Source organism: Balaenoptera musculus, chromosome 15, assembly GCF_009873245.2.
Source record: "Balaenoptera musculus isolate JJ_BM4_2016_0621 chromosome 15, mBalMus1.pri.v3, whole genome shotgun sequence".
Classification (NCBI taxonomy): domain Eukaryota; kingdom Metazoa; phylum Chordata; class Mammalia; order Artiodactyla; family Balaenopteridae; genus Balaenoptera; species Balaenoptera musculus.
Window position 1 is genome coordinate 24,324,003 of NC_045799.1, and position 14,043 is coordinate 24,338,045.

General features: G+C 44.3%; 1 protein-coding gene across 5 annotated transcripts in view; it reads left to right on the forward strand.

Moving 5' to 3' along the window:
* The first annotated feature begins 7,371 nt into the window (after positions 1-7,371).
* GSS (glutathione synthetase) overlaps positions 7,372-14,043 on the forward strand; it is a 37,359-nt gene continuing 30,687 nt past the window's right edge. For 2 of the 5 annotated variants that reach the window (XM_036825384.1, XM_036825380.1), the window contains exons 1-2: positions 7,372-7,466; positions 10,168-10,302. In XM_036825384.1, coding sequence (XP_036681279.1) covers positions 10,174-10,302 — 129 coding nt within the window. In that variant the 5' untranslated portion in view covers positions 7,372-7,466; positions 10,168-10,173. Of the gene's footprint in view, positions 7,467-7,657; positions 7,677-8,193; positions 8,268-9,173; positions 9,278-10,167; positions 10,303-14,043 lie in introns of those variants that run through there. The other 3 variants (XM_036825381.1, XM_036825382.1, XM_036825383.1) reach the window with 3 other exon arrangements.

Below are 14,043 nucleotides of genomic sequence, written 5' to 3' on the forward strand. Positions count from 1 at the left end.
TACTCCACAGGGAATTAAATAATACCTATAAAAAGAAAAAGGTACAATGCCTCGCATATGTGTTCAATACACAATCCTTACTATTATTTTTCTTATTATCATTATCATCATCCCCAAACTCAGTGAATAAATAAGGGAAATACAGGGACTTCCCTGGCGGTCCAGTGGTAAAGATTCTGAGCTTCCACTGCAGGGGGCACGCGTCCGATCCCTGGTCGGGGAACAAAGATCCTGCATGCCATGAGGTGCAGCCAAAAAATAATAAAAATTAAAAACAAACAAAACAAAACAAAACAAAAAACCAAGGGAAATACATACCACCAATACAGAGACCATGAGAAGGTCCTCAAGAAAGGGTCATTCCTAAGACTGTGGGACCCCATTCTCATCGTTACACAATTCCCTTCTGGCTTCTCTCTAGCTCCCTCCCTTCTTGGGGAAAGTGTGGGGAGATGGAAGCGCAAGACTATAGCCTCTCCCTGGGGTAAGTCTCCCATTGCTGGTTTCAAGGTGACAACTGCCTTTCCCCATAGATATAGAGTCGTTGGTCTCACCCAGTGCTTCCTAGCTCCAGGGTCTCCCTACAAACAGCTGGCAGTCTAGGCCCAGAGCCCCGCCATCCTCTAGCCACAGGCAGAACAGAGGGTCATCTCCTCATCAAAGAGCTGAATCCATTCACCTTTAATGCCATCCATCCAACCATGCAAATATTTACTGAAAAATAAACTTTGCTATTAATCTGGGAAATCCTAATGAGATATCATTTCACACCCACTAGCCTGGCAAAATCAAAAAAGCCCAACAATACTGAGTCTTGGTGAGGATGCCAAATAAGGGCAATTCTATTACATTGCTGGCAGAAGTGCACATTTGTAAAACCACTTATGAGAGTAATTTTGTATTATCTAGTAAATCTGAATATGCCCATGACCTTCAACATACTGCACAAGGAGGCACATATTAGACTGTTTACCCTTTGTAACAGCAAAATAGTAGAGACAACCCCAAAGGATCATTCATAGGAGAAAAGGTAAATGAAATGTGGTATTTTTATGCAATGAAACCTATAGAGCAGTGAAAACAAATGAACTAGTTACTCTTATCAACATGGATGAATCTCCCAACATAAGGCTGAATGAGAAAAACAAGCTGCACAAGAACACACGTTACCATTTAAAGTCCCCCAATCAGGAAAAACAGTATCATATTTTTTTTAGAAACACACACCTAGTAAAAGGACTAAAAATGCATAGGACCTACCTCACACCATATACAAAAATTAACTAAAAATGAATCAAAGACCTAAATGTAACAGCAAAACCCATAAATCTCACAGAAAAAGACAGATGTAAGTCTTCATGATTTTGGATTAGGCAATGGTTTCGTAGATATGACACTCTAAACATAAGCAACCTAAGAAAAAAAATAGATGAATTAGATTACATCAAAATTAAAAACATTTGTGCTTCAAAGGACACTATCAAGGGGTGGGATAGGGAGGGTGGGAGGGAGACGCAAGAGGCAGGGGATATGGGCATGTATGTATACGTATAGCTGATTCACTTTGTTATACAGCAGCAACTAACACAACAATGTAAAGCAATTATACTCCCATAAAGATGTTAAAAAAAACCATTTCTTCAATATAAAGAGGCTACATAAAATATAGAGATATTTACCAAAAAAAAAAAAAAAAAGACAACATCAAGAAACTGAAAAGAAAACCCACAGAATGGGAGAAAATATTTGCAAATCATATATCTGATAAGGGTCTGGTATCCAGAATATATAAAGAATTCTTAAAACTCAATAATATTTTTGCCCTTAAGATGGGTAAAAGGTTTTAATAGACATTTCTCCGAAGGATATATACAAATGGACAATAAGCACACGAAAACACGCTCAATATCATTAGTCATTAGGGAAATGCAAATTGAAACCATAATGAGATACCACTTCACACCCATTAGGATGGTCATAATCAAAGAGATAAGTGTTGGTGAGGATGTAAAAATTGAAACTCTCATACATTGCTTGTGGGAATGGAAAATAAATAGTGCAGCCACTTTAGAAAACAGTCTGGCAGTTCCTCAAAAAGTTAAACATAGAGTTACCATATGACCCACCAAGTCCACTTATATAACCAAGAGAATTGAAAACATATATCCACACAAAAACTTGTTCATAGCAGCATTATTTATAATAGCAAAAAGCAGAAACAACCCAAATGTCCACAAGTGATGGATGAACAAAACATGCCATATTCACACAATGGAATACCATACCATAAAAAGGAATGAAACATTGATTCATACCACAACATGGATGAACCTTGAAAACATTATGGTAAGTGAAGGAAGCCAGACACAAAAGACCACATACAGGATTCCATTTATAGAAAATGTCCAGAATAGGCAAATCCATAGAGACAGAAAGCAGATTAGTGATTGCCGGGGCTGGAGAGAGGGAGGAATGGGGGAGTGACTGATAATGAGTATGGGGTTCCTTTTGGGGGTGAAAATGTTCTAGAATTAGATAGTGGTGATGGTTGCGCAATCTTGTGAACGCACTAAAAGCCACTAAATTATACACTTAAAAAGGTTGAATTTTATGGTATATGAATACAAAATGGCATAGAATAATAAACACCAAATTCAGAAGACTCTTAACTTCGCCAGGGGTTGGGAAGATGCAGTTGTAGAGAGGCACACAGGGGGCCTTCAGCTGTATTAGCAGTTTTTATTTCACAAGCGGGGTGGTGGGTATATGGGTGTCTGTTATACTAACCTTTATACTTTTCTCAATGTTTTTATAATAAATAAAATTTAAAAGCATTTACCGAGTGTCAAGTAGGACCAGGCACTGGGCTATCTGGGTGGTATAATGATGAGTAAAATTAGATCTCATCCTGCCCAAAAGGAAGTAGATAAAGATAAGTAGTGGGACTTCCCTGGTGGTCCAGTGGTTAAGAATCCGTCTTGCAATGCAGGGGATGCCAGTTCGATCCCTGGTCAGGGAACTAAGACCCCACATGCCACAGAGCAACTAAGCCCTCGCGCCGCAAATACTGAGCCCACGTGCCGCAACTACAGAGCCCACGCCCTCTGGAGCCTGCAGGCCACAACTAGAGAGACCGTGCACCACAACTAGAGAGCCCACATGCTCTGGAGCTCCCGAGCCACAACTAGAAAGAAGCCCGTGCACGACAACGAAGAGCCCGAGCGCCGCAATGAAAGATCCCGTGTGCCGCAACTAAGACCCGATGCAGCCAATAAATAAATAAATAAATAATTTTTTTTTTTTAAAAAGCCAACAGATAAGTAGTAAGCAGAAAAGAGGGGCTATAAGTAAGTCATCGCTCCTTTCTGGGCTCCTGTTTCCTCATGGATGAAATGAGAGCTGGACTAGAAGCTTGTTGGTAGAAAGTCTCTGAGGGTCCTGGGGGCTGAGGAGTGTCTCCCCTTTATCAGCCCACAGCTTCAAGAATTCATCATGCACGATGAGCACACAGGCCCTAGAGTCAGTCCTGGTGCCATTAATCACCACAAGTGGGCCTAAGGCAAAGCCCAACTGAGTCTGTTTCTTCTCAGTAAAATAGAGACAGTAACTTCTCCCTCCCAGGATTACTGGGGCGTGTAAATGAGATAACACATGTAAAGTGTCCAGGACAGGCCTGGTACACAGTAAATCCTCAACACATGGAAGAGTCCTCCCTTTGATTCCAAAGGCATTTCCTGAGCAGCATGGCTGGGCCAGGCCTGTGGTAGGTAGGGGCTGGAAGACACAGGAATTCCACTCTGAACGGCCAAGCAGTGGCCCCCAGTCAGGTGTGGAGACAGCCTCATAATTCCAGGCAGAGTGACGTCATTGCTAAAAAGAGACAGCAGCCACGTGCACAAATGCAGACCTCCGTGCAATGCAGACCCTGGGACGACACAGATGTCCCAGTCAAGAGGCCCAGTCTAGGCTTGGCCAGGGGCCCTTACAGGGGGAAAGGCAACATACAAAGAGATTGGCCTCCATTCACACTGCAGTGCAGCCCTCCTTGCCTTTTTTTTAAACTAATTCAGACTCAAATGTTCCCACAAACCCAACAGAGTTTGCAATGGATTCAGAAGTCAGCTTTGGGAAGCCTGAGCTCGTGGCACATCCCAAGGTACATATGTAGGTGCACAATGGCTAAGAGTGTAAAGCTGCATAATCTTCAGCAAGTCAGGGCATCTCTTCAAGCCTCCAAGTCCCCAGCTGTAAAATGGACATGATAACAGTACTCACCTCATAGGTTTGTGGTGAAAGTGAGATAACAACTGTAAAGCCAGCAGCCAAGTACCCGGCACTTAACGAGCAGATCAAATAAAGATTAGTTATTGTGAGAAAAAACCAAAAAACAGATTCCATTTTGAAAGTGAGGGAAGTGGGATTCAGAGAGGTGAGAAGTCTTGCCCATAGTCACACTGATAGTTTGTGGAGTCAGGATTTGAACTCAGGTCGGAGACATCAAAGGCTCAAGGCATCATAAACTCGCTCTGCTCCAAAATCTTCAGCAGGTTCCCTGATGTCCACTAAAGGGAATCTATCCTTGCCATGGAGGGAGGAACCAGCAAAGGCTTGAGGCCAGAAAGACCTCGGGCAAGTTCTCTAATCCTGGGTTCCTTGATCTGGGATCCCTGAGTAGGCCTGAAGAGGTCTCTGAATTCCTTCACATGGTCTGCTAAAAGTTTGTGTCTAATGGAGATTCTCAAAGGAGCCTATGGCCTCAAAAGTAACAAACGACCGACTTGACCTCACTTCCCATGTTTTCTTATCCACCCAATGGAGATACAGTACCCACCTGGAAAGGCTATGAGGGGATCAAATGAGATAGTTTATGAGAAGCACCTGAAACATCCCAAGCTTTCACCTAATGTTGGTTTCCTTCCCTTCCTCCCTCCCCAGCTTATTTCCATCAGTCGGCAAATATTATTGAGTATCTACTATTGCAGGTGCTGGGGGTAAAGTGGTGACCAAGACAGATATTGCCCCTGTTTTCATGGAGCTCACATTCTAGTGGAGGGAAACACATAAAATTAATTATTTCAGATACTAATAAGTGTTATGTAGAAAATACACAGGAAAATGTGATACAGGCTGATCAGGTGGGGATGTCATCTGAGGAGGAAACATCTGAATGACAAGAAGGAGCCACTTATGCCAAGATTTCGAGGAAAAGCATCTGGGCAGAGGGAGCAAGAAAGGCAAAGCCTTGCTGGAAACATCTTTGGCCAAGAGCCCCTCACTTCCAGTCCCACCACAAACTGGATCCCCTTGAACAAGTCACATAACTTCTGAGGCTCAACTGTCACATCTACAAAATGGGAATGAAAATACCTTACCTGCCACAATGTGAGAGGACACAACCAAAGGGGTGTTAAGGTCTGGGATCCTCCCCAGATCTCACAAATAGGCACCTGATACACGTCATTTGGCACCCATCTTGGAAGAGGAGAACCTGCGCAGAGAACCCTGGGTCATGATTTTTTATTTTTAATTTCATACTGCCCTAGAAATAGCTTCCTTTGTTCCTTGTTAGCCCGGTGGACTTTTTCTGGCACCTGGGGCCTATTATAGTAACTGCTGCTTCAGACTCTCCCTTAGGTACAAAAGCAGAAAAAAGAGGGACAAAAAAAAAAAAAAAAAGAGGGACATCATGAAATCACAGTTGTGGCAATAACCAGACCACCTATCCCTTCCTTCCCACCAACAAGATTGGAAAGCTCAGTCTGTCCTGTAGGTAGAAAATGTACATACTTTATTATTTTTAAAATATTTATGTATTTATTTATTTATTTTGGCTGCGCCAGATCTTAGTTGCAGCACGTGGGATCTTCGTTGTGGCATGTGGGCTTCTTAGTTGTGGCATGCGGGCTTCTTAGTTGAGGCACGCATGCAGGAGGATCTAGTTTCCCGACCAGGGATTAAGCCCGGTTCGCCTGCATTGGGAGCATGCAGTCTTACCCACTGGACCACCAGGGAAGTCCCACATACTTTATTTAAGGAGTTGGAAACATCCTGTCCCCTGGATTGGGCCGCTGATTTATAATCAGTCGGAGTTCTCTCTCCTAAATATCTCTTTAATCTGTCCCCTTCTCTCCATCTTCTTGGCCCCGCCTCATCATCTCACACCTTAACTACCTCTGAGATCTCTCTCTGGCCTTGGTCTCCCCACTTACAAACCATTTGCCTTGCTGTAACCAGCACCTAACACACCATGTCTCCCTCTTCCTTAATATCCTTAGACAACTCATTGGACAAATGCTAAACTTCTTAACCTAGCATCCAAGGCTCCCTCCCCAAGACTGAGCTCCTAAAAGCCTGCTCCAACCCCCAGACCCTCCTCAGTATCTACACCAAACTCCTCATTGTCTCTAAAACAAGACTAGCCACATTCAGAATTATTTGCCTTTGCTGTTTCTGCTCCTGCTACTTGGTACACTAGCCCCTTTCCTGCCTCTAACCACCCCTACTTCCTTCACTGTTTACACATGCTTACCTGTCCTTCAAGACCCCAAAAGCCTTCCCTACTTCCCCAGAAAAACACTGTTTACCTGTCTACCTTTTAAATCAGATGTGAAAGCCGGGGCTCTGTCTTATTCATGGTTAATTCCCCAGAGCCCAGACTGATAAATTCAGTTTAATTAAAATTCGTATCAGGTGCTTCAGACTGAGAAGAATCCTATCACAATCCAGAAAGAAGGAGCAGTTAAAGAACTGGGGAGCTGCCAATGGGTGAGATGGAGGTAGGGATAAAAAAATCTGCATTAAAAAAAAAAAAACTGCACCAGATCCTGATGCAAGTGATATTGGACATTTTGTGAAACACTGGACCACCCTCAAACGTTCCTAACTTTAAAACTGCTGGAAAAATGAAATTACTTTCCTTTTGCCATTAAGGCTTTTCCTGCAGCTGTCCCAGGGTTGGAGAAATCGGGTGTTCTTTTCTGGGACGCAGCTGGGTTCCAACACTGGCTCAGCCTTTAACGTGCTATGGGACCCTGCGCTGGGCTCTGTCTCTGTCTCTGGGCATCTATTACCACACCCACTACCACCAACTGTGTGTCCCCAAGGTAGTGACTGTCCCATTCTGAGTATCAGTTTCCCCATCTTGCGTCGGAAGTCAGCAGTTCTGACGCCCTACGAGCTTTAGCTTTGCAAACCCGTAGCTCCCGGCTGACCCAACACGACTCCTCCCTTCCTTCCCAAGGTGCTGTCCCAAAGCTGCCCTCACACGGATCGTCCCTTCCCAGCCACCGTCCAGCTCCGCTGCTCTTTAAGCCCTGCCCGGGGCGTGGAGGGGATGGGGGCGCGCAAGCGCGTTGGATCGCATCGAGGCCCCGCCCCCTGAAGCTCCGGTAAAGGCGCGAGGGGGCCTGAGTACGGAGAGCAGCAGGACGACGAACGAGTAGGTTGGGGCACTGCAACGGCGGCCGGTAAGGGTCATGCTTCTTCGGGAGAAAGGCAATGAGGGAGGGGTCTGTCAGCGATTGGAGCCCTGGAGGCCAGGAGACGTCGCAGCTCATACCCATGGCAGGGACCTGGAAGCTGGTGTCCAGTGAGGGGGTGGGGCTGGTGCTTCTTGATTGCAGATTTCCTAGATCTCCTGACTCCAGATTGTGCTGGTTGTCGGGCACTCGGTGCCGGTGAGACTAGAGCCGGAGTTTGTTTTTTTTTTAAACAACAAAAGTGGAAGCGATTAGAACCAAACTTTGCCCCGGGTGGGAGCGAGCGGGCCGTGAGGCGGGGCAGGCCTGGGCAGGAGACCGTGTTGTTGCCCCGGGCCTAACGCAGGCATTGGCCTCGCCCTTGGCTTTAAGTCCGACCGGGGTTTTCTTGTGGACGTGTTAAGGCATTTGGTGATCTGGCTCCAGTATGTCATTCATTCATCATTCTTTCATTTAACATTCATTGAATACAGTAGTAGGCGCTGGAGCTAGAGAAGTGATCAAGACACACTATTCCCAATGATACAGGGGAAATTAATGGGCCGTAGAAAGAAGCCCTGGGCGGGGAACAGGGACGGCTTCTGAAACTAAGTCGTGAGCGGTGGTCGGAGTGGTGGGGATTGTCCCAAAGAGAGACGACAGCAAATGCCAAGGCCTGGAAGCGGGAGACTAGCTGGTGTGTCCTGAAGATACATCACTCCGAATCTGTTTCGTGCCTAGGGAAGAGATGGTGGTAGTCGGAACCAGGCCTCCTAACGGTGAAGGTGGAGAGAAATCAAGGAATTCAGAGTAATGTATACTGAGAATCCATAGGATTGGGGGAGAATGGGGTGTAGGAAAGATGTATGTACAAAGCTTGGGTGCCTGGGTCGGATTCATCAAGAGTAGGAGCAGATTTATGGGGCGACAACAACACATTCTATTCTGGTTCTATGGAGACTCTCAGTAAGCAGTTGGATATTCTCTGTTGAAGGTCAGGAAAGGCACTGCAGTGAAGTTATAGTTTCGAGTGTCATCAGCAAAACAGAAATAAAGCCACAAGAAGGATTGAGACTGTAGAATGAGAAATACAAAGGGCCCAACTAGCACTTGTCATAGTAATTATTTTTGTCTTATCTTTCTTTGCGTCCTCAGTCAGGGTCCTGGCATTAGATGCCAATCAGTGTTTATGCCAGCTAAACAAAAACCCAACAGCAGGTGGAGATGATAGAATCCCACAGTTGTGAAGAGATGGGGGCCAGTGGAGAGTTTCATTGCTCTAATGTCAGAGTCACAGGTTCTAGTCTTGGCTCTGCCACCAGGCTGCTGGGTGACCTCTGATAAGTCTTCTACCTGTAAAGTGGGTACAGCCAAAAAAGAAGCTCCCATGTATAGAGCTTCAAACACTGCTAAGGAACTACACACAGGTTTTTTTTTTCATTTAATCCACATGGTGACCTTATTTATAAAGGAAGTAATTATTATGGATTCAAACCCAGGTCTGACTGACCTCAGAGCTTTGTTCTCTACTATGACTGCCCTTATCTATGTCTCACCTGACAGGGTTGTTGTCAGGACCCTCTTGAAATCACATGCTCATTCTTTCAAAACATTGTGCTGAGGCCGACAGACTATCATTATTGGTCTAGCACCAGTTCTGTCATGGGGAGTGGGGGATGGAGCTGAATGTGACGGAGGTTACTTGTCATTCTCCAGCTCTCTTCCTGGGACCACTGAGCTGGGCAGCCATGTTCTAATGACTGGTGTTTCCAGATTTTTATCCAGATTTTCTTACACCCCTGGGGCCTGCTGCAAAATCAGTGAGTGTCAAAGTGTGAGTTGGTTCACCCTGTGTGTCTCTGGCAGCCAGTTGGACTCCTCCTATTACATTGGGCACTTGGGTTTCAATTATTTCTATCCTGCTAATATGATTTCTCAAGAATATTTTCTGTCTTTTGGTTCTATGATGATAGATGTCCATACAAGGAATGTAATCATTTCCTGCTAGTGAGTTTGCCTCTGGTTAGTATGAGGGAGGAGTTCACCTTATTTGCATTTAATAGTATTCCACAAAGGGCTCCTTTCCCCCACTCCCACATAATTTATTTGAAACCTGCCGACATGGGTTGTTGGAGCTAGAAGGGAAATTAATAATATATTACAGCAGTTCCCGTCCCAGGAAAATTTATTAAACATACAGAGCTTCAGCCCTTCCCTCCCCTCAGACCTCTTGAATCAGAATCTCTAGTAGGGCCCAGGAATCTGTATTCTTTTCCAAGCTCTCCAGAATATTCAGCTGGTTTGGAAACCATGGTCTACCCCAGACCCCTTGTTTCACAGGTAGAGAACCTGCAGCTCTGGGAGGAGAAAGAACTTGCCACGATCACATATGTATTAGTGCCTCTTTCTCCAATGGAAAGCATCGGGCTGGGAGTCCAGAGACCCGAGTTCAAGTCCAGGTTTTACTAGTCATTACCTTGGGCAAGTCATTTCATCTCTCTGAGCCTCCGCTTCCTTACTGTGAGAATAAGGCTGTCATTGGATTAGGACTCAAAAGAAACAGTGTCAATGGAAATGCTTTGTCAAGCTTTCCATTTTGTGCTCATGGAAATTGTTAAGAACTGCCAGCCAGTGTTCACTCCCCTGTACCACACTGCCAGTTGCTGGGCCCCAGGCCATCTGTCAGCCCTTCTCTCTCCTTCTGTTGCAGGTCAGGATGGCCACCGGCTGGGGGAGCCTCTTGCAGGATGAACAGCAGCTGGAGGAGCTAGCAAGGCAGGCTGTAGACCGGGCCCTGGCAGAGGGAGTGTTGCTGAGGACCTCACAAGAGCCCAGCTCCTCAGATGTAAGCCCCTGACCCCTCTTCACAGCACTGACCACACTGCTTGGATCCTACTAGGCCCCTGCCAGGCTGGAGGCAGCTCCTTTGGATTATCTTTTTTTTCAATAACTAAAATTGATCTCTAGAAGTATGTAAAGTTAAAAAGCACCATGCTAGAGTAATCAAATTTAAGTCTGAGGCTTGAAGTGTGACTTAGGCAGTTACATAGCCTCTCTCAGCTACAGTTTCTTCAAATATAAAAAGGAATAATAATGGGGCCTACATCATGGAGTTGGTAAGAGAATTAAAAGGTAATTCATATGAAGCACCTTGCCCAGTAAACTTATTTTTTAAGGCCCCCTAGTCACACTGCCTTCCCTGTAATTAGTTTGTGGTATATCCTTCCAGGTCTTTCTCTGTGCATTTACATACATATATATGTATATAAAGAAATACAGTTGACCCTTGAACAGTGCTGTGGTTAGGGGTGCCAGCCTTCTGCGCAGTTGAAAATCTGCATATAACTTATAGTCGGCCCTCCATGTATGCGGTTCCTCTGTATCAGAGGTTCAGCATCCATGGATTCAACCAACCTCAGATTGCATAGTACTGTAGTATTTACTCCTGAAAAAAATCTGCGTATAAGTGGACTTGTGCAGTTCAAACCCACAACTTGTGCAGTTGTTCAAGGGTCAACTGTATATAGTTTTTAAAAGCCAAATTGGATGATATATATTATGCTGTGATATATTTTTGTTTTCTTTTCATTTAACAATCTGTCTTAGAACTCTTTCCAACTCCTTCCATAAAGGTCAGCTTCATTCTGATGCATAGGATTCCAAGTGTGAATGGATCACAGTTTAGCTTTCCTCTACTGACGGCTATTCTGGTGATTTCTAATGTTTTATGACTACAAATAGCCCTACAGGGAACGTCCACATACATGCCTGTTTGGGCCCCTGTATGAGTGTTTCTCTAAGGTTGATACATAAAAGTAGAACTGCTTAGTCTAAACCACATCTTTAAAAAATCTCATCCTTGGGCTTCCCTCATGGTGCAGTGGTTGAGAGTCTGCCTGCCAATGCAGGGGACACGGGTTCGAGCCCTGGTCTGGGAGGATCCCACATGCCGCGGAGCAACTGGGCCCGTGAGCCACAACTGCTGAGCCTGCGCGCCTGGAGCCTGTGCTCCGCAACAGGAGAGGCAACGATAGTGAGAGGCCCGCGCACCGCGATGAAGAGTGGCCCCCGCTCGCAGCAACTGGGGAAGGCCCTTGCACAGAAACGAGGATCCAGTACAGCCAAAAATAAATAAATAAATAAATAAATAAATTTTAAAAATTACCTTTCTCTAAAAAAAAAAAAAAAAAAATCTCATCCTTTAAAAAAGAAAAACTTTTAATTTTGTGACTAAGTAAGACATTTTCAGGCTTCAAAATTCAAAGGGTATAAGAGTTTACAGTTTAACCCTCCCTTCCACATTCCCTAGCCACTCAGTTCTCCCACCCTGAAGGCAACCTGTGTTTTAGTATTCTTGTTTATTCTTTTAGCTAGTTTACTCATAACAAGAAAATACGTATATATTCCTTTTCCCCATTTTTTACACAAAGAAGCATATTAGACAAGCTCTTCTAGCCTTAATATATACCATATGATTATCCACATTAGTAACTAAGCCACATACTTTTTTTTTAACAAATTTATTTATTTATTTATTTATGGCTGCGTTGGTTCTTCGTTGCTGCACGCAGGCTTTCTCTAGTTGTGGTGAGCGGGGGCTACTCTTCGTTGTGGTGCGCGGGTTTCTCATTGTGGTGGCTTCTCTTGTTGCGGAGCATGGGCTCTAGGCTCGTGGGCTTCAGTAGTTGTGGTACACGGGCTCAGTAGTTGTGGCTCACAGGCTCAGTAGTTGTAGCGCACGGGCTTAGTTGCTCCACGGCATGTGGGATCCTCCCGGGCCAGGGGTCGAACCTGTGTCCCCTGCATTGGCAGGTGGATTCTTAACCACTGCACCACCAGGGAAGTCCCAAGCCACATACTTTTTTTAACAAGCCACATACTCTTTTGTCTCTGTGTGCCCAGAACCTAGTTAAGGGCCTGATAGAGAGTTCAAACTCAATAACTGTTTACTGAGGCCCAAGTGAATGAGAATGGCTGTCACCTAAGGTAGGCTGATGCTATAAAAAGTCTGCCTCTGGCTTTGGGAATATAATTGCATGGTTTGTGAACTTCAGATTTTGTGAACTTCTTGTGTGAACCCATAATGAAGCACCTTCCACTCCGAGATTTTACTTCTTCTGTTAATCAATAGGTATTGTGTGCAGGTCCAACACCTTGTCCTTCTGGAAGTCAGTGGAGCCTAGAAAAGGCACAGTCCTCAGTGAGATTTCCAGTCCAGAGAAAAAAGACAGGAAGTGTGTGTATGTGTATGTATGTGTGGAGGATTTCATTCCAAATCTTTACCAGGTGCCTGTTCTATGCCCGGCCATTCTAGGCACTGAAGACACAGGTGAGTCAGCCAGAGGCTCTGACCTCTGGAGCTCATGGTCTAGTTGGAGAATGTACCACAAGACAAAATTAAATAATGTCAGTTCTGGAGACTTCCGTGGTGGTCCACTGGTTAAGACTTCACCCTCCAGTGTAGGGGGTATGGGTTCGATCCCTGGTCGGGGAGCTAAGATACCACATGCCTCGTGGCCAAAAAACCAAAACATAAAACAGAAGCAGTATTGTAACAAGTTCAATAAAGACTTTAAAAATGGTCCACATCAAAAAAAGTCTTTAAAAAAATAATAATGTCAGTCCTATGAGGAAATATAGGCCACCTGCTACACAATATTAGCTATCATTTATTGAGTATTTACTACCTGCCAGGCACTATTCTAAACATTTTGGAATCTCTAACTCATTTAATTCTCACCACAGCAGAGATGAGGAAACCAAGGCCCAGAGAAGTTAAGTAACTTTCCAGAGGTCATTTAAATGGTGGTATAATTGGCAGAGCCAGAATTCAAATCCAAGGAGTTTACCTCCTGAGTCCATGCTCTGAAATTACATTTTTTACTGCCTCTCCCAGGATACTGTATAGGACACCTGGAAGAAGGATCAATTCATTAGTAGTATTTGAACTATATCTTAAAAGACAAATTGCAGAAAGGAACAGCATAGCAGAGGCCCCAAAGAAGGAAAAGGCAAAACATGTTCAAGAGAATGCAGCTGAATGCAGGGGACATAAGTGGATATAGTGGGAAAGAGTCAGGCCAAAGTCAGACAGCCAAGAGGCTTTGGGTACTGGGCAGAAGAAGAGTGTGAGTGAACTTTATCCTGTAGATCAGGCCTACAGACCAGCCACGTGCAGATTAAATAGTTGGCTCCTGCAGTGTTTAGAGAGTTAATTTATTTTTTAAAATACATGACCAGGGTACAAAATTCAAAAGGATATTCAGTGTAGAATAAGTCCTTCCTCCAGTAATGGTTTTCCCTCCCCAGAGGCAAGCACTGTTAACAGTTTTTTCACCAGATTGTCTTTAAAAAGTCAGAGCCAACATTTTTTTTAATTGAAGTACAGTTGATTTACAATATTATGTTAGTTTCAGGTGTACAGCATAGTGATTCAGTATTTTTGCAGATTATACTCCATTATAGATTATTACAAGGGAATGGATATAATTACCTGTGCTATACAGTATATTCTTGTTGCTTATCTATTTTATATATAGTAGTTTGTTTCTGTTAATCCCATACCCCTAATTTGTCCCTCCCCCCT